Source organism: Varroa jacobsoni, unplaced genomic scaffold (genome assembly GCF_002532875.2).
Source record: "Varroa jacobsoni isolate VJ856 unplaced genomic scaffold, vjacob_1.0 scaffold_555, whole genome shotgun sequence".
Taxonomy (NCBI): domain Eukaryota; kingdom Metazoa; phylum Arthropoda; class Arachnida; order Mesostigmata; family Varroidae; genus Varroa; species Varroa jacobsoni.
Window position 1 is genome coordinate 560,452 of NW_019213457.1, and position 18,745 is coordinate 579,196.

Consider the following 18,745-nt stretch of genomic DNA (forward strand, 5'->3'; position numbering starts at 1 on the left):
ATTAAGGAGCCTGAATGTATAAGCATCCTTCTGTTTTGTACTAAGATGGATAGTTTGTTGTAGCCTGGTTTAGCGCCCACCCACTCTGACAAACTCCAATAAAAGGTGTAACATATTATGGCCATTGCTTTTCCACGCTGTAAGACATGCGTTCCCGGTTACCTAGTGAAAATACACTGCACCTTTTTTAAATACGATAACACCTGTTCAGAGCTACTTCGTTCATAATACGCTTGAAGCGAGATCCGCAGCTAACATTATGCAGAGATCATCAATAAATATATTGGGGATGAATCTACAAAAATAAACATAATAAGCTATGGCGAATTTATTTAATTTTTCCTTTCCAGTCAATACTACATGCAAACATTTGCCTGCATTAAGCACAGATGCCATGTTCATTAACCATACATGTTGAATTTAAAATGACACGAAAATATCCCATCGATAACATTGATGTCTCACATTAATAAGCTACACTTAAACAAAAATAAATATTTAAACGGTCATTTGGAAGTGTTAGCAGAGATATACCTAATTACGTGTTCATTTAATACTACTGTCCTTCGCTTCGATTACAACCACAATTCTGGGTCTAAACCAGTTACTTGCCTGTTTCAAAATTTTGCTATCCGTTTTTCTGCACGCTCCTAATATTGACATTGAGAGGGTCGCCGTTAGCATCAGGACATGATGGACGCTTGCTCGATCGAGCCCCGTACATGATAAAATGTGCACGTTCGCAGCCAACCAACCCCACTAATTTGTTGAAATACAAGTGGGTGCGCTATCTTGCTAAATGACATACGGTGTACCATTTAAGACATGTATCCACGGACCCCCTGCAGTTTTTAAAACAACCATATAACCTTCTCGGTTAACGAATATACCTCTCTAAAGAACTACGGCAATATGATGATTTGTCCACCAGACAAACCACTCATAACGTGGACATTAGGTGAAAGTTTTGTTTTGCGCTCTAGTGGAACGCCTTTCAACAGTCACTAAGGGATCAAGAACTGCCTGCTATTCAGAGCTAAAAGGGTTTAAGAGCAACCAATATCAAGAAGTCTCTTGGTTTCACTATATCTACACAGATTTTGCCCGACTTTGATGGTCTTAGATTGGTACCTAAAGTGTTTTTAACAATCCAAGCTGTTCCTACCATGTACAATTCGGTCTGACGGTGTATAACAGCAGAATCACCATAAACGCACTTGAAGCAACTTTTGCAGAACTCAGACGATCTTTTCTGTACGCCTTCTGCTGTTTAGCAATCTATTTCTACTTTTTTAGCAGCCGCGTACTATCCAGTCATCGACATCGGACAACCAAGGAAGTTTGTGCGGATATACGACTAGGAAAAATAGATGCAAAATTTGTTTAATTTGTAACATACTTTAGTATACAACTAATTTAAAATACCTGTAATATCTCTAAATAAAATAGTATTGCGATAGAAGCGGCCCAACGGTGATATTTTTGCTTTTACTGCAAAGGCTTTTGGCGTCTTGCCGTTCGTGTATTGCATGAGAGACTGAAACATGTATAACTTAAAAACAAGTTTAGATTCAATAAATGACCGTAAGAGACAACAATATTCGTCGCACATTTGTTAATATTAATAGTCGTAAGATCATAAACGGTATTCGCGACTTCAATTCTTTAATAATCAAATTACTTTTAGGATCGTTTTCCCCGAAATAACAGTTAACCATTCGGCTATATGGGACCTGACACTTCATCTGGAAGATAGTTCTAGTAGCTACTTGAACGTCTCTTTCTCGAAATTCTAGAAACTGCAAATTTGAGACTTGCAACTTTGCAAAAAGAAGACCACATAAATTTACACTGCGATAAACTGCTGCGTGTACGAATCTCTTATGATTTTGCATAGAACAGACGTTAGAATTGTGGGTACCCGTTTTCTGTCTCGAATGAAGAAGGGAGATTATGGAACAGTTAATAATGTTATAAAAAAATTAGTCGCGCTCAAAAATGTGACGGAAAGTGAGAAACAGCAACATACTTGACTAAATAGTCTACGGATCTGCGCATGTATGCCGGAATTCCACTGGGCATATCTCTTTTGTTGCGAGCTTTTGTCATATTAAAGCTTCGGTATTATTGCTCGGTGTATCGTGCCGAGGTTTTCCCTGCTGAAGAGGATGCCGCCTTTTTTAAGATTAAAAATAACGATTCCATAATATGTATCCTGATTAAAGTATGATTTTGAGTGAATTGGTGTACACAACCGTAAGTTTTTTTTTCGAGAATGAAATTTTTATGTACAAAGCTGTGTGGTCATATATCAAACAATAGATACTATTTTTGATCGTTCTGAAATATCCAGAACCGATGTATCAAACTTAGGGAGACCCTTGAATTAAATTTTTTTAATCGTATAAAGAGCTTGTCAACTGTTGTTCCTTGAAACATGATTCACGCTTCTTAGGTTTTTTGTTATTTCTCTATAATTTAACCTAGAGTTATTTTTAAGACAGTCTAAAGTTTTCTAAAAGATTATCAAACATCCATGTCCATATTGCATGCTATCGACTAAGTTGAATTTAATATTCTCTACTGCATAATAGATTTTTGTGCCTTCCCAAAATCGAAAAATGCATAAACCTTAACAATTTAAAATCGTGGAGCGAGCACGTCGTATTCGCGGTATCCAACAAACGATCGTTAAATCGACATCACTTACAAAAAGGATATTCTAACAAAAATCATTCCTCAGAATTTCAAGAATTTTCAAAATTGTTAATTGATTATAAGTTTCTGTATCAAGGATATTCTAATATTATACTAATGTTACGGGAAGTATAGCGGTATTAATGTAATTATTTCTGTATATTTTGTCCTCGACCTTTGAATCGCATACTGAAATTTCGCCAATTTTCCTAACTTAAAAAAGCGTTACCGTTTGTATCATTAATTGTTGCTACCCTCATGCCGCAGATTTCTCTTTCAATTTACTCTTTAACGGAAAATGGAGCACTGTATTTCCATCAAATCTGATACAGAAATGGGACAGCGAACCTACTAAAGTTGAGGAATGTTTTATTTTATATATTCCAACCTTTCGGCGCAAACGAATTTATATTATGTGCCCAATAAAGAGATTTAAAAATGAGGAAATGTTTGTGTTATGTTTTTTCAGTAGTTAAAATTTCAGTTAGAAATTTACGTTTCTAGCTAGCGTTTCCGAAACGATATATAAAAATGTACTTGTTTCCTATAAACAACACAAAACCGAATATACATCTTGCTGAACCGTCTATCCACACAGTCTAAGCTGTTCTACTCATCAGAAGAAAATCTTTGGTAAAATCATCAACATAAAACGTTGAAAGAACGATTGGATTTGCGCTGCTAAATATTTTAATTGGATTAGGTTTAATTTATAATTTATAAAATATATAAAACATTTTCGGCAATAAAGCACATCAAGAAAATTCAAGTTTTATTCGAGTGCTAATAGATTAACTAACATTAATAGACTTACGAAAGAAGCATTGTTTTAACAAAGATTACAGATCTGTTTTCCAATTAATTCAAGTTACACGGAACATTCATTTCTTGCCATCTACCCGACCTACATTATGAATCTGAGTACGAGAACCGACCCTTAAAGTTTTCATCATTGGTCACCTGGGGCCTTTTAGTTCTCACCGTAAACATAAGCAACACTATTTTTTAACAACATTGGGCGCTTCTCATCACTTCTTAAATATTGAATATCTCTTTTTTTGTGTACTTTATAATGGCTGCCCGAAACAATTTGCAAACGATATATTATGACGTTCCCACGAATGAATACTAAATTAACCTGGTTTGGTCACTATTCAAATAGATGTCGTCAAACAAAATTGTTAAACTAGGCAAAGAACTGTTATCCACCTTCGAAAAAAGAGGGAAATATATTTTGCTAGAAAACAAACTTCTAGATTGGCATGCATTATCTGTAGTAACGCCATACGCTGAACCTAACTTCTTGGCTCCGCCATACGAATACATGCTTTTGTATTACTATACTACATATACAAAAGCTATTTGGCAAATCAGATATATTTAGAATAACAACCTGGTTATTATCTATTTTGTTTATACAGTGCCGTGTAAGCCAGCTAACCGACGCATGTGGCTTATACCTACAAAAAATTAATCACAACTCCGAACAGTCAATTAAATAAGCCTACCAAACCTATTTCTTCAACAAAACAGAACCAAAAAAATTATTTCAAATATGTTCCATTTTATACTACACACAGCTTGATTACATACGGTACCACCTAGATGCATCCAGATGTCCATGCTTACCGAATAACCGGAAAAATCAATGGATCGTATGGAGCAACATGGACGAAATCTTAGCGCGGCGGGCCTACGGCTATGCGCGCGGCCCTCTTAACATTTTATACATGTCGGAAAACTTGTGAGGTATTAATCGCTATCATATTAGGCGACACACACGAATGTACCGCCTACATAATACAGAATAACATGGGTGGAGATGTCCGCGCACTGTCCCAGCTGCGGCCTCTACTACAACCGTGACAAGTTCCCAATCACATCAACCACTGTACCTCGATTACCACTACAAAGTTACACAAGCTGCTATAGAAACACAATTGGACCACCATGCGTCTGCTTAGTTGTCAAATTGTTCTGAACAGCCTGCTCGTCGTTGTAGATTACGACGCAGTGTTGGCCGATACCCACTTGAGAAAGGACATGCAAAGCGCGGTGATATTGAAATGAAACTGAAGGAGCAACCGCACTGTCGTTTCATCTAATTGCAGTACTAGAATTTTACTAAAGAAACCAGCTGGTAACTACTAGCTTCAATCGCCTAGGCACAGAGCAGGTAATACTTCCATTAGGTAAATGAAGTGTAGTCATAGAGGCTAGGAATACTAAATAGCAAACACGTAAAGCAGTGATGGGAAAGATGTGTGTGTAGTTGTGAGCGCTTCTACATGATTGTTTTATAGTTTTAGTTTGCATTAAGATTAGCAATCACGAACATTCCGGCCTTTTGTTCGCCGTAGTAACAATCTGACGTAATAAAAGAGATTTGTTTTGAATTGTCATTTGATGTATAAAAAGCTTACACGGCTGAGTCCTAAAGCTCATATTCCTGAGATAATTCTAATTAATAAGTAAAATAAATAACATAAACGACTGTTCAACTGAAGAATAACAGAGCTTACTTGCGGGGAATAAACACGGCCCACAAATCGTTTTGTATCTGATTTGTATGCTTATGAATCAGAGGAAAGTAGAGTTGAGAGTGGACTGGTACACCTAGATTTTATGTAAAGTTCTACGATTTTCACAATTTTATTTAGCTTAGATTTTGCCGATTTGTTTGACATTTCTTCCTGACTTCTTCTGCAACTTATTCTCCGCAAGGAAGACGTATCTTAAAATTTGCCGTTTTAACTTTATGTTAATAAGTTTTATGTACAGGTGTGAGCAACCTACCATAAAAAAGGTGCTACTTTTTGACCATGTGAGAGTTTGATATTACGAGGTTCACAACCTCTATCAAGGTTTTGCAATCGAATGGTCGAAATTTCGTCTGGTCGAAAAGAAGGAGCACCAGACTAGTTACTTGAAAAACACTTTATAAGATCTTACGTTTATTAGGCTGATAATACAATTCATAAAATAACCGAGCAGTTTGATCTAGATATGTCCCATCTGAACGATTTATTACGCAGGTCCTACTTAGCGAATTGGATCAGTACATTAATATACACTTGAAACAACCGCTTAGCCTAAAAATAAGTTTACGGGTTTCGTCAGATCTCAACAGTTCAATGAAATAGGCAAAATCGGAAAACTTCTAAATATGGCCGGCGAGCGCTCAAACGTTAAAACTGAGACGTTGTACTGAATATTCAGTGATCACCTGAAATATATCCGTTACTAGTCTTGTTTCCACAAATCGTATAGATTATCATGTGTGTGAACTTCAAAGACTAATAGTAAGTATCTCTCGCTCCTGAGTAGCTGAAAAGCCGAGGTTCTGCTCTTTATGTAGAATGTCTGTACTTTCCACCATAGAGGGCGCCCCAATCGGCGTACCATAATAAAGATGGCGACTCCCATATGACTGCATGTGGGTGCCGTTTGCTTTACTGAAGAATTTTCTGTATTTTGAGGCAGTTGTTAAATATCTATGTAAGTAGCTAGCGAATGTTATATACACATTGCTGATCGCTAAATAGTTCTGACGTAGGTAGAGCCTGACGGCGTCTTCTCCTGAAAGTTGTATAAAGCCAAGCGAGAGGTACTCCTAGTTGTTTCTCTACTCTAACAGTCATGTAATAAACATTCAACATATTGATATATTTTACGTTAAAGATTTTCATAGCCCACTAAACTGTTCTGAGGGTGTTAGATAACTGATTCAAGTTATTCATTAAAGGTGATAAGTATCACATATGTCATTCTGCTCATGAACGACATATCTGTGGCAGATTATAAACTGATGGTATGGAGAAACCATCGAATGATGGTTTTACGCTTAACTGATAATTACGGAAAATGCTTTATGCAATGGGTCATTGTGGGTATAGTTCTAAAATATCTTACCACCAGGATAAGACCGAAATAGAATTACTTTATAATAAATCGTTTCCGTAATCTTCCTTGTCTTTTAGAGCATTATAAAATATACGTAGTACAGGAATATAGTAAGCATCCTAACTTGTTTAATTGTGTCACCAATTTTTCTATGTGTTCTTGTATTCTTGCCTCTTATTTTAATTATAACGAATCGACTTGGCAGGAGTTATTAAGAATTTGTTCTTTGTCATAAATGACCATTTTAAATAAGGTGTAGTTTATAATTTGTGAGATTGAGTGTGCATATATCGTCAATAAAAATCCCTTACTGGCATATTGCTGAAGCATATGTCACAAAGCCAATCACACAGGATGTTCAAACAGTAACCGAAATAAACGACCTTTGTATGCAAATATGAGGTATTAAAGTATGCATTTAAAAAAGAACTAAAAAAAAAATGCAGTCGTTAAATTCACTCCTGTTAGTTTCCTGCTTCCTGTTAGTTTGCGCGATAAAGAAGTATAATAGTATCTATCTTTACTATTAAATTAGCTAACACCTGCATAGCCTCTATTTGCCACATCACATTTGAAGCCGTCGGATCGCAGGCCCTATTCAGCGCAACTTCAAAATTGAGAAAAGTTCTGTGATTGATGATCTTATGATACAATACGTTTGGAGGACCTTAAATATTTATTAGGCGGCTAAACTGGAGAGTCTTTGAGAAGAAATTGCAGTCCCGCAGATCAGGACGATAAGTATTTTGTCAAAATAGAATTCACGGAAGCAATCAAGAAGCGTCCTCCAGACCGGTTAGCTATGTTATTATATTGTTCCTATATATAAAGATTAATATTTATGTTTGCCATAGGTCGGACATTCGTTATCGCGCCATGATGATTCCGGCAACAAACATTGTCATAACTATGATAAATTGAAAATCCTGGCAGTGAATTAACTCGTTAAGTTTGTGGGTATTTAAAATTTCTAAGTCTAAAGGGTACCAAAATGAAATTACGACAAATTTGAACAAATAGTTTTTCCGACTGCACTCGTGCATTTAGTGCAGGAGCGGTCAGAAGATCAACTTCCAGCTGAAACAGGAATTAATACAATTCGATCTACATACGATACGATAGACATAGCCAGTATTTTATGATCCTAATTATATAGTTAGCAACATGTTTTCTAACGGTCTTTTTAATGGTTTTAAGGTTTAGTAGTCCAAACTACCGCGTCGACCTAGTTTTTTTTTATCGACTTGCTTATTTCTCAATACTGATTTTCTTTAATTGAGCAATTAATTGAAATCGATGCGCAAGACATTTTACAGATCTTAATTTATAAAATTAAGCACTGCTGTTATGAGTCATAGTGACGTTATAGCAAAAAAATAATTGTATTAGCCTAATTATTTCGAGGAATTGTATGCACTCTTTACAACTCTCTGCATCGCATTACAAGTTGAACTTATTTTATATCCCCACTGAAAGTTGCTATTTTTCTTGACCTACCTTTATCTGATCTCATTTGTATTATATTATATATCAAAACTTTTACGATCGCGTGCACCACAAACGGATGATTTAATTGGGTATTTTACTCATTAAAATGTTTTAGTCCATGCTATATGTAGGTCTTAGGTAAAACAATTGACATAAGCTTCTGAAAGTAATTTTGCAGACAAAGCCTATGTTTGTAAGACATCTTATAAGCTGTTGTAGTTAATTACATATTAAAAGATGATGTTGCTTTAATGTAATACGACTAGAATTATTATTTCCAATAATGTTTACATTGACGGTAGCACTTGCCGATATATCTGCATATATTTAGAGTTCGTGTAAAGCGATTATGAGAATCAGAAGGTTTTTTTCAGTATGAAGTTCTGAAAGAGTTCGCAAATTTTATATGTATCATCACATTTTCTAACTTATTTTCACTTTGACTGACAATTGTACCAACGTGTTTGTAAAACTCCGCACCATGTCTTAGATCAGTCCTAGAAGACGATAGCCTCTCTCTTGATATACAGAAATGAAGGGTGTCCTTTATCTGGGGCAACTTTTGGAAAAAAGTAAGTACACGGTTTCTTTGAGGCTGCCTTGAACTTATTTGCTGCTGTTTACGAAAATTGCACAAGCGATTTCCAATACGTTGAAAATTAAAAGTCATGAAAGTAATAATTTATTAGCAAAGCATGCTTCTAGTATATGATTTGTTTTTTTTATATCGGCTAAGACGAGCCCGATCAACGACTAACATATGCGGGTGCCTACGAGTCGGTTGTAGTGTTTTTCCAAGCAAGGGTTTTAGCCCTATTCGGGGAAACTACCGACATACCAGATTTTTTTTTGTTTTAGTGACAAAAACCCAGTGGCTCAAGAACACGTGGGATTGAAGCTAAGTAAAAAGCTCTGGCGAAATTTCGGTGATGAGGCGAGGTCTAAAGCTGTTTTCACATATGAGAAAACCTATGACGACAATAAAAAGGATGGGTGGTAACCACTTAATTTCTGAGGTGATGGCTACAGGAATCCACTCATCACCTAGAAAATATTTTATGGAAGAAGGTGCGACGGGATAAGTAACCTGTTGTCTGGTCATGAACCCGAAGAATAGCAGGCATATCAGGTACACTTTAATAAGAAAGCAAGCCTTACAATTGACGGAAAACTTCTCACCAAAAGCATACAGACTTGCTTTGCCTAAAAGGAGATATCTCCAGGGCCGCAAATGATAAAATCGGTGCGTCAAAGCAAGTATAACTTCAATTACTCCAGCATACATCATGTTAGGGACTAATTCGAAATAATAAAACACCTCGATACACGCTAAGATTGCGTAAGCGGGATGCATATGTGAGCTGAGCTTATAAAAAGATATGCAGTGTCCAGATTTACGAGATATGAGTGTGCTGGAAGTCGTCTATGCATCTAAGAAGGGTTGCAGTAAGGCCAATGGACTCAACGTAACTGACTAAATAGCTCCGGAAGTGCGTGGTTTTATGGCGAATACAACGTTAAGGAAGAATATATGAGAAGAATCTTTTATAAAATTGAACAGCGACATGCGTTTTAAGCGCAAAAGAGCTAGCACAACAGAGTGGGTGAGATGTGCGCAGTGTTATGGTCCATACACATAAGGTCTCGGATTCAAGCTCCAGCTAAAACGGTGATTTTTCCATTATTTGAGTTATTAATATTGGTACTTTACGCTGTGAGTTTGGTTATACTGCTTACTTGGAATATCTTCGAAGTTGTGTCTACTGCACCAAGGCAATAAAACGAACAAACCGCTTGCGGTGGGGGACAATCTACATAAGTGAAACTCGACCCTATTTTACGTCTCAAGTCCAAGTTTTTGACGGTTAGATGGGTCAACTTTTTTGAAAAAACCGACCCAGTTTCGTGTACTTCCATAACTGTTTGGGTCTGGGCATGAGCAACATCACGGGTTTGCTTCTTTCTCTTTTTGAGCGTGGCATGTCCAGCTCGACAACCAGAGTGTTTAAAAAATCTTTTCCTAGTAGTACCATACGTATAACTTTGTAACACAATGTGAAACTGCTCATTGTCTCTTCATAATTATTGATTTGCAGGCTAAAATGCTTATCTTCAGTAATAAGGCTTTAAAGTAGTTTGTGCGTTGTTGGAAAAAGATCGACATCAAGGTAAGCGTCGTCTGTTAAGATACTTAAATATTAAAATTTTTTTATTATTGATTATTTAATAAATCAATAAATTAGAAGACTAAAAACGAGTAGATTGAGAATAGTTGTTAAAGGGTAAAAATTACTAGCTAATCCTAATTTTTTTTTAATATTCTCGCGGTTTCTTATTCTAGCTATATTTTTTTTATTCTCAAGATGTCTGACTTCTCAAAAATTGTGAATCGTTGAACTTTGAGTTAAAGAGTTAATGACCCAAATGAAATTGTGAAAACAAGCATAGTGATTTAAGCTAAGGTCAATTTAACACATTTCCGTGAGTTTGAACAAAATCGGGTGTATAAGTAATCGACTTTACATAAATGTCCCGGATATAAGATATTTATTTTAACTGACTTGACCAACTTTAATACAAAATGGTGAATTTGCGTATTGTCGCTGGTAGCAAAGCCGTCTTTCTCTTCTTTAGCCTAGAAGTAAGATAGGCAAGCATTTTGACCGCCCATATTTGACCTGAAATGCTTTACTGCTTTCCGATTCTAAAATCTTTCGGATGCTAGTAAAGGAAGTCATGTAGATAAGATGGGTGAGATTTATGATGTCGTATAGATCTCATCCAATTTATCAGAACACGGTTGTGCAGATTTTAGATACAGGACAAAGGGGATTTTTGTCTAACCTTTTTCTTGCTATAGCCTTTCCAGGTGCTAGTCTAATAAACATAAAAATGTGACCTAGTCCAAAAGTGCAAATTTTCTTTATATGGGTAGCTTCTCTCGCCTACTTTTTTAGTTGACTGACGACTTCTACAACAAGGCACTCGGCCCGTACATAATTTAGACTGGCGAACCATGAAGAGCGCGTCTATGAAATGTAAGCATGAAACTCTAGCAGAATTTTTGTAAAATACTTTTTAGTCATCATCGCTATCGTCGTGCCCATTTTTTATAATTATTACATTTTTGCTGTTCATTAGGAAAAACCTTATGACGTCTAACCAGGGATGCCATGTCGCTATCTGATATAGCACCCAACTGACCATTCAACATAACCGTTTGCTTTCACTACAATTGAAAGGACAGATAACAGTCACAATGGACTATCTGAGTCGAATAAAGTCGACTGTCGTTGATACGGTCTCCAACCTTTCATCTGTGCTGACCGGCAACCCTCTAAGCGGGCAATACGAGATGGGTGCATACCTAGGAAGCTATGGACCCTGCCTACTTTGGAAAATGTTTCAGGCTACAAAGAGATCGACTCGAGAGGAGGCTTGTGTCTTTCTACTTGAAAAAAAATCCCTTGACAGGTAATGTAACCTTTTCTCCGCATTATCAACATCGCCAAGATCCTAGTTCTGTCATTATGCTATATCTAGATTAAGAGTGATATGATTCGGCAAAAAACATTCAATACAATAAACCCACATATCTGCTTCTGGGACGTCCTTCTATCGTAAACCGTCGAAAGTCGTACTAAAGTGATGTTATTCTGTAAAAACTACTTCGATGCAGAAGGTGGGGACACGTGGGCACAGAGAACTATACATTATCTCTCATACCATTTTAAAATCAGTTGGTTAAAAATAAGTAGTAGTAGATAGTAAAATTCCAAATGTATGGAATTTTTTCTTGTGGGTAAGTCTTATCTAATGCGAACGTCCTGTGATAAAAAAAAAAAAAAAACTAATATTTAAGTAAATTAATTTTCATGTCTAAATATACTGAAAACAGTCTTTAAGGCGTTTGATATTTGTGTGGTGCGGTCCCTAGCACAAGTACAACACGGTGCTAAACTTTTGGGTTTCAGCGGTCAGATGTCATTTACTGGGATAGGTCACTATTATTAATTACGACTCGAATGACGCTAGCAGGTTCTGGGACATTTAACAAATATGTTACAGCACGTCATGGTCCAATATTTCCTTTGCTGAGCTTTGCTTTTGCATCGGAAAAGGCTTCTTATTTTTTTATATATATTTGACCTGTTAACGTAGTATATCTACGTATGATTTTATTTTACCAAACACAATTTCTATTTTAATGTACAGAAGAGACTTTCAAGAGTGTTTTGTGATAAAAAAAAACATTAAAAAGTATTTAGTTTACTGCTGAATTCTGTGTGAGCTAAGCTCCACTTTGTAGAGCATTTGTAGGTGAACACCTTAATGTGTGAAGAAATCTCAAAAACAATGATGCTTCAAACAAATATATAACCGGCTGATTATCTTGCATTTACCGGCAAATTATGTTTTTATACTTCTGTGAATTTCCTCGATAATAAATTAGTTTAGTATCAGCCATGTATTATTGCACAAATAGAAATTCGTCGATTTGCTTAATAAGCTGAACGTTATTTAACGAGTGTGACCGACTTGCAGGTACCCCAAGGCAGAGCGCGAATTTGCGCTGACTATGCTGAAACGAGGCGTGGCAGGGCTTACACGACTGCGGCACCCCGCCATATTGACAGTGTCGCACCCTTTGGAAGAGTCTCGAGAATCCCTGGCTTTTGCAACAGAGGCCTGTTTTTGTTCATTAGCCAATATTGTAGCAACCGAACGGCCCGCTTCTCCAAATGTAGAAATTCCAGAGGCTGTCCGGGAGTACAAATTACATGAAGTCGAGATAAAGTACGGTCTTGCTCAGGTGTCAGAAGCCCTTGCTTTTCTTCACCAAGCGAAGCTAGTGCATGGAAACGTTTGTCCAGAATCAATAGTCATTAATAAAAAAGGCGCTTGGAAACTAGCGGGCTTCGAACAGTGCAAAACATTAACGGAGGAAACTGCGAGATATAGTTTTGACTCGACATCACCGACAGCAACTCTGCCTAATTATGAATACATTGCACCGGAATGTGCACTCCAAGAGATGTGTTGGCCGGCAAGTGACATGTACTCCTTGGGAGTCCTGGTCTATGCTGTGCATATGAATGGGATTACGCCATATTCAACACGAGGTAGCTTTGAAACACTCAAAACTTGTCTAGAACAGATGAAAAATTTTCCTAAGGCAAAACTGCAAACTCTACCCCAAGGCGCCAGAGAGTATGTTAAGTTATTATTAAGTTTTAACCCTCAGCTGCGGCCTGACGCCCATCAGTTTGGAAAGCTTCCATATCTTGAGGATGTGGGTGTTAAAACGCTTCGGGATCTCGATTCATTATATCAGCTTGACAAGGTAGCGAAGAGCCACATATACAAAGGTCTGCCACCCATTGTTGAGAAATTACCGAAGCGAATCAACCTGTATCGAGTGCTTCCGTGTATTGCTGGCGAGTATGTAAACGCTGAAATGGTTCCCTTTGTTTTGCCGACTGTACTAATCATTGCGGAAATGAGTTCACCGGAAGAGTTTGGAAGTTCGGTATTACCTGAGCTTCAGAAAGTGTTTCTTTACACACAGCCTGTACATATAATGTACCTTCTGCTCCAGAAAATGGATCTTCTAATCTCAAGGTGCCCCCCTGAAGCAGTAAGAGACCATCTGCTTTCGATGGTTTACCGTGCACTTGAATGTAATGCTCAGCAAATTCAAGAGCTTTGTCTCAACACTATTCCAAATTTTGCCCAACTTGTGGAGTACGGCTCAATGAAGAATCACCTCTTGCCAAGGATCAAGAAGCTGTGTATTTCGACTAGTCTGACGTCAACTCGCGTTGGTTGTCTTGTGTGCATGGGCAAGATTTTGGAACATCTCGACAAATGGGTAGTGTTAGACGATATCATCGCATGGCTACCGGAGGTTAAGTCTCGTGACTCCGCTGTCCTTATGGCTATTCTTGGTGTTTACAAAATATCTCTCACCCATCAGAAACTAGGAATCACAAAAGAAATACTTGCTTGTAAAGTAATTCCCTTTTTAGTTCCGTTGTCTATAGAGGGATCACTTAATCTCACACAATTTAACCAGGTAATTGCACTGGTTAAAGAAATGATATCGCAGGTTGAGGTTGAGCATCGCACCAAGCTAGAACAGACCGATACTTTAGTAGCCGAAAAAGCACCAGTTAAGACTGTGAAATCGCCAAGTGCCGACGAGTTGATGTCGGAGCTTACAGTAAGTGTAACAACAGCCAAACCTCCAGAAAATGGGCTGAAAAATTTATCACTGGAAGAGAAACAGCGTTTAGCACGTCAAGAAGAGTCAATGAGGCTTTTTGAAGGTCAAGCGCCGCTTGCTTCTCGAATCGATGGTAGGCCTGCTCGATTGGGGGCACAAAAACTCAGTACGACGCCAAAAGACTTAACGACATCATTGTTAAATTCTAACTTGATGAACTTAGAAAACAAAACGAACAATTTGAAACATAATCTTCAAGACCAACAGCAACCATTCCAGACGCCTAACTATAACATTGATACATCCTCTCTTATGAGTCCTACTAGTCCATCAAACGTTTATCGCTGGGGCACACAGAATTCGCTAAGTAACTTGAATCAGAACCTCGCATCAGACTGGTCAGTAGCTCAGAGCGCAGTGACGAATGCGCCGTCTGGCGGAGGGTGGGAAGAGTCTTGGGGGGACTGGTCAACCTCCACTACTGGTGCATCCAAGGGAGTCAAAAATGCGAACGTTGATTTATCTGAATTTGACACACTTATGTCGTTCGACAACCGAGGACCCAAAAAGGACATATTAAAACGAAACAGAAACTAAACATCGTCAACTAGTTGAAATAATTTACATATGAGAAACATTCAAAATTTAGCTACTCTTTTTCCGGTTGTAAGATCAAGAATATTTCATAAGCGGCTTCGATTAATAAATTTATACCGTACGTTTATTTCGCTCAGAAGTTAAATTTTACGTGATCTATTGGTTTCGGAAAGGTTATATCCGAAACATCATAACAACTGAGACGTTACCGATAGATATGTTCACGTATCGCCATTTGATGTATGGATCATTAAAGCCGAACACCTGTGAAATTGTACTGTGTTTTGATCAGCTATGCTTAGCTCGACATGTTGATGTAAAATAAAAGTTATATTCTACAATCGAAGTTAATTTTTTTCTTATTATATGGGCGTATTTTGTGTTAGTGTACACGAGTATTTAATGCTCGTGAAAGGATCATTCAAATATTTAAACTAAATCCTAGAGATCATTTTGTGAGTATATCTAAATACCATAAACCATAGCTATGATGGTTGGAAAATTTATACTGCACACTATAAGCCAATTGTCTCGAAAACTTGCGGACTGACATCATTTTTACTTTTATCGGCTTTTTACTACCTACAGCACTGATTCCAAAGCAATTTATTGTCAAAACCACATCTATTCTATGGTGGCTTTTGAGCTTGTTTATACATATGATATATATATCATATGTGAGCGAATGTCGACAACAGATTTTTGTACGAACTACAAATTCCTAGTATTAATGCATGCATATAAAATATAATTTAGTTTTGAAGCGAAAGTATTAATTCGTGTGTCGTAGCGCATGAAATGTGGGAATCAATTTTGAAACAGTAAAGATACATGTGTAGTCATTCTTTTTTACCGGGAGATAAAACACGTATTTGCTATTATCTTAAAACATAAAGCTTTTTTTCATATTAACTGTATGTGCATTATCTACAAAATTTGAATAAAATTTTGTTACTAGGTTTTACTTCGGTATACGTATTGGCAATGAAATACGTTCCTTATTTCATTGCACGACGTACATGCCGTTGGCAGGGTTTAAACGAGTGGTTTTCAGTCTTATTTATCCAAGAATTGTTAAATTATAATGTAAGAGACGGGATTTAACCAAACAGAAGTAACCAAAATGTTGGAACCAAAGTGTTGTTTCTCACGTTTTATATCATGTCAGGTGGCGTTACTGGCTACTGGAACCAAAAATTTTCTTGAAAATTATGCCTTTCTTTCCTCATAAGTAGCGCTATTCCCTTGGACAGGATGAGTCTACACCACTGTAATTACTGCCCTAGGATTGAAAGAAATCGTGACAATTTAAAGCTATGTCGTAATCAGGTATAGGTACTTTGATATATGCGAATAGTAAATTGGTAAGACTTAAAATAATACAAGTAACATATTGCGCAGGATATGTTCATACAGATACACTCATTCCGTTAGTTAAAAATCATAATACAGTTTTAATAGCTTTTCTTTAAGTCTGGTAAGAACAGCGGGCATTTCCCGCAGCGCATACTACTAACATCGCGTCCTACGTACTGATATTTAGCTGCGATGAGTCAATTTCGACAAAAATCTGTGCGTATAATACGTACCATACGTGCAGCTTATGAACACGAAGAAGTCTAAGAAATGTGAAGCCGTTTTTTAATAAACAGCAGTTGGATATTGAAAGTTTTAACTCGATACCCTATGTAGCCCTATGGTTGTTGTGGATAATCAGAACAACATAACCATCTCAGTTATGGAGCATCAAACCCGTAAAATTTTATTATAGTTGAATATGGCGTTATTAAAGAAACGGACACGCACGTAATTCTGTATGGTTGCGGTACCAAACTAATGTCTTTATGTCCATTTCTTGGAGTTGAGTGTAGCAGATGAAACGCTATAAACAATTTTTATCTTTGCCCAGCGATCTTATAGAAGGCAAAAACTACAAACCGGACGAGGGGATTAGAAGAACTGAGCTAGGAACAAAAACGCAATTTAAGGTAAAAGCTCAGATTATACAGTCATCTATCTGTGTACGTTTACCATCCAAAGAAATCTATAAGCTCCGTTCAACGAGTACGAGGATCTTCTTTAGCGGTTTAATAAAAAATCACAGCATTTTAGTAGGCACACTTAATCGGGGAAGATAAGTATGGATCTGTTGATATATATATATATTAGACTGTTGAAAAAGTATTGATTGTTTTTCCAGCTAAACAACTTTTTAATGTAAATCGCATCTGGCGTTTGTATGATTTGAAAAATGAGATTTCGCAATAAGAAATGTACTAAAATTGTCTTTATTCAAGCCTAGAATAAAGCGTCTTGAAGATGAGTGAAATTTCTGCAAAAATTCGCAGTAGTTTACAATTCTGTTACTATAGAAGTACAAATGCTACCCCGGTCCATAAAAGAAATGCTGTTATTTATGGTAGAAGCGCATTATTGGGAGAAACAACCGAAACATGGTTCTCTCCCTTTTACACTAGAAATTTAAATGTGAAAAATACTACTCGTAGTTGTTAACCAGTTACAAAAAAAGTCGATAGAAGCACTATGAAAGTTGAGTAAGACTGGCACGCGAGGAACTATAATACCGCCAAGATATCTACCGCCAAACAGTTAAATCATTTGAAAAAAGACTACAAAAAGAGGTTCGATGTTTAGGTGGCACACAAATTGACGCAAAAAAATTTACCCCATCATATTTACATCTGCAACTTTCTTTGTAATCTCGGGTCATGAAAAGTGGATTGCTTCACAATATCTGGCAAAGCCCGAACTGACACAAAAAAGGTAACGACAATGTTTGATGAGGTTGAAAAGGAGCCGTTCATTATGACTTGCTGCCGTCCAACAAGATGATTGAAACGGACTTCTACTGTCAGCGATCAACAAGAATACAACATTCTACTAAAAAAAATCGACCGGAATTAGTAAACAGAAAATGTTTTTCTGCCATGATAATGCTGGAAACCATAGAAGTTCTACTAGAAAAGTTCTAGATCAAAATGGCGCGTATTTAGCTTAGTAATATCATTTATAAATATAAAAAGTATTGACTTTAATTTTAACTTTAAAACTATTAATACTTTTTCTAAAGTCATATATGTACATTTATATATATATATATATACATATATCTGCGATGCTCGCGTACCGTTGCACGAGCAATATTGATGTTCTCTTTACAAAGCTATAGTTCTTGAACTTCTTATTTACCTTTGGCAGAATTTTCAAAATATCTGCCACGGCCACATTTAATGTAAAGACTATATGAGACCCTCCCGCAGCTTAAAAATCATGGCTAATGGGAATATCTAGAAGGTTTTTATATGAATAATCAGTCGATAATATTCTTTTTCCATTTACCTTAAAAATATTCAATTGCGTTTTAATTTCTATATTCATACCGGACAGTACTGTCCGATTTCGTGAAAACAAATTTTTACATGGGTTAACTAGCTGCTCACGTTACAGCATCTGTTTATGATTGCTATATTTTAGGTTAGTACTAGTAACTACATATGAATGTCGAACAGCTTACGATCCTTTGACCTTCGTATCCCTGAAGGGAAGTCTGTGTGTTTCTGGATAGATAACATCTAATTAAGGTTTCTGAAGTACTCGTAGAAAGCCGTTCAATATTTGCTAGATTAATTTAGATTTTTTTGCACAAATTGTTTTCCTGTTTCGATAAATTAGTTCTCCAGGCGGGTAATGAATTCAAGATATATTTCAATTAGCTGCAAATTGTTCCTTTGCGAACACCTAAAAGTTTTGTTCTTACGAGACGACAAGCTCTTACTTAAATCGTACACAAGAAGTATGATCTTAACGAAACCG

The 18,745-nt window shown here is 36.8% G+C and overlaps 2 protein-coding genes across 10 annotated transcripts in view; one reads left to right on the plus strand and one right to left on the minus strand.

The window, feature by feature from the left end:
* The window catches only part of LOC111261415 (palmitoyltransferase ZDHHC15B), a 20,573-nt gene extending 15,903 nt beyond the window's left edge, over positions 1 to 4,670 (minus strand). For 2 of the 6 annotated variants that reach the window (XM_086968695.1, XM_086968693.1), the window contains exons 1-2: positions 4,327 to 4,669; positions 613 to 842 (exon numbers count right to left, since the gene is read on the minus strand). The gene's annotated coding sequence lies outside the window, so the exon portion shown is untranslated. Of the gene's footprint in view, positions 1 to 612; positions 843 to 1,165; positions 1,260 to 4,326 lie in introns of those variants that run through there. The other 4 variants (XM_086968694.1, XM_086968691.1, XM_086968692.1 and 1 more) reach the window with 4 other exon arrangements.
* A 1,427-nt stretch (positions 4,671 to 6,097) lies between these two features.
* LOC111261425 (SCY1-like protein 2) lies at positions 6,098 to 15,257 on the plus strand. Of its 4 annotated transcripts, none has more exons than XM_022834901.2 (5): positions 6,098 to 6,195; positions 10,185 to 10,256; positions 11,046 to 11,126; positions 11,230 to 11,562; positions 12,634 to 15,257. In XM_022834901.2, exons 4-5 carry the CDS (start codon positions 11,348 to 11,350, stop codon positions 14,909 to 14,911), a joined length of 2,493 nt encoding a protein of 830 aa, XP_022690636.1. In that variant the 5' UTR covers positions 6,098 to 6,195; positions 10,185 to 10,256; positions 11,046 to 11,126; positions 11,230 to 11,347; the 3' UTR covers positions 14,912 to 15,257. The 4 variants fall into 4 exon arrangements, with proteins under 4 accessions (XP_022690636.1, XP_022690638.1, XP_022690639.1 ...); XM_022834903.2 differs by having other exon boundaries at positions 11,331 to 11,562; XM_022834904.2 differs by having other exon boundaries at positions 11,336 to 11,562.
* Positions 15,258 to 18,745: the final 3,488 nt, after the last annotated feature.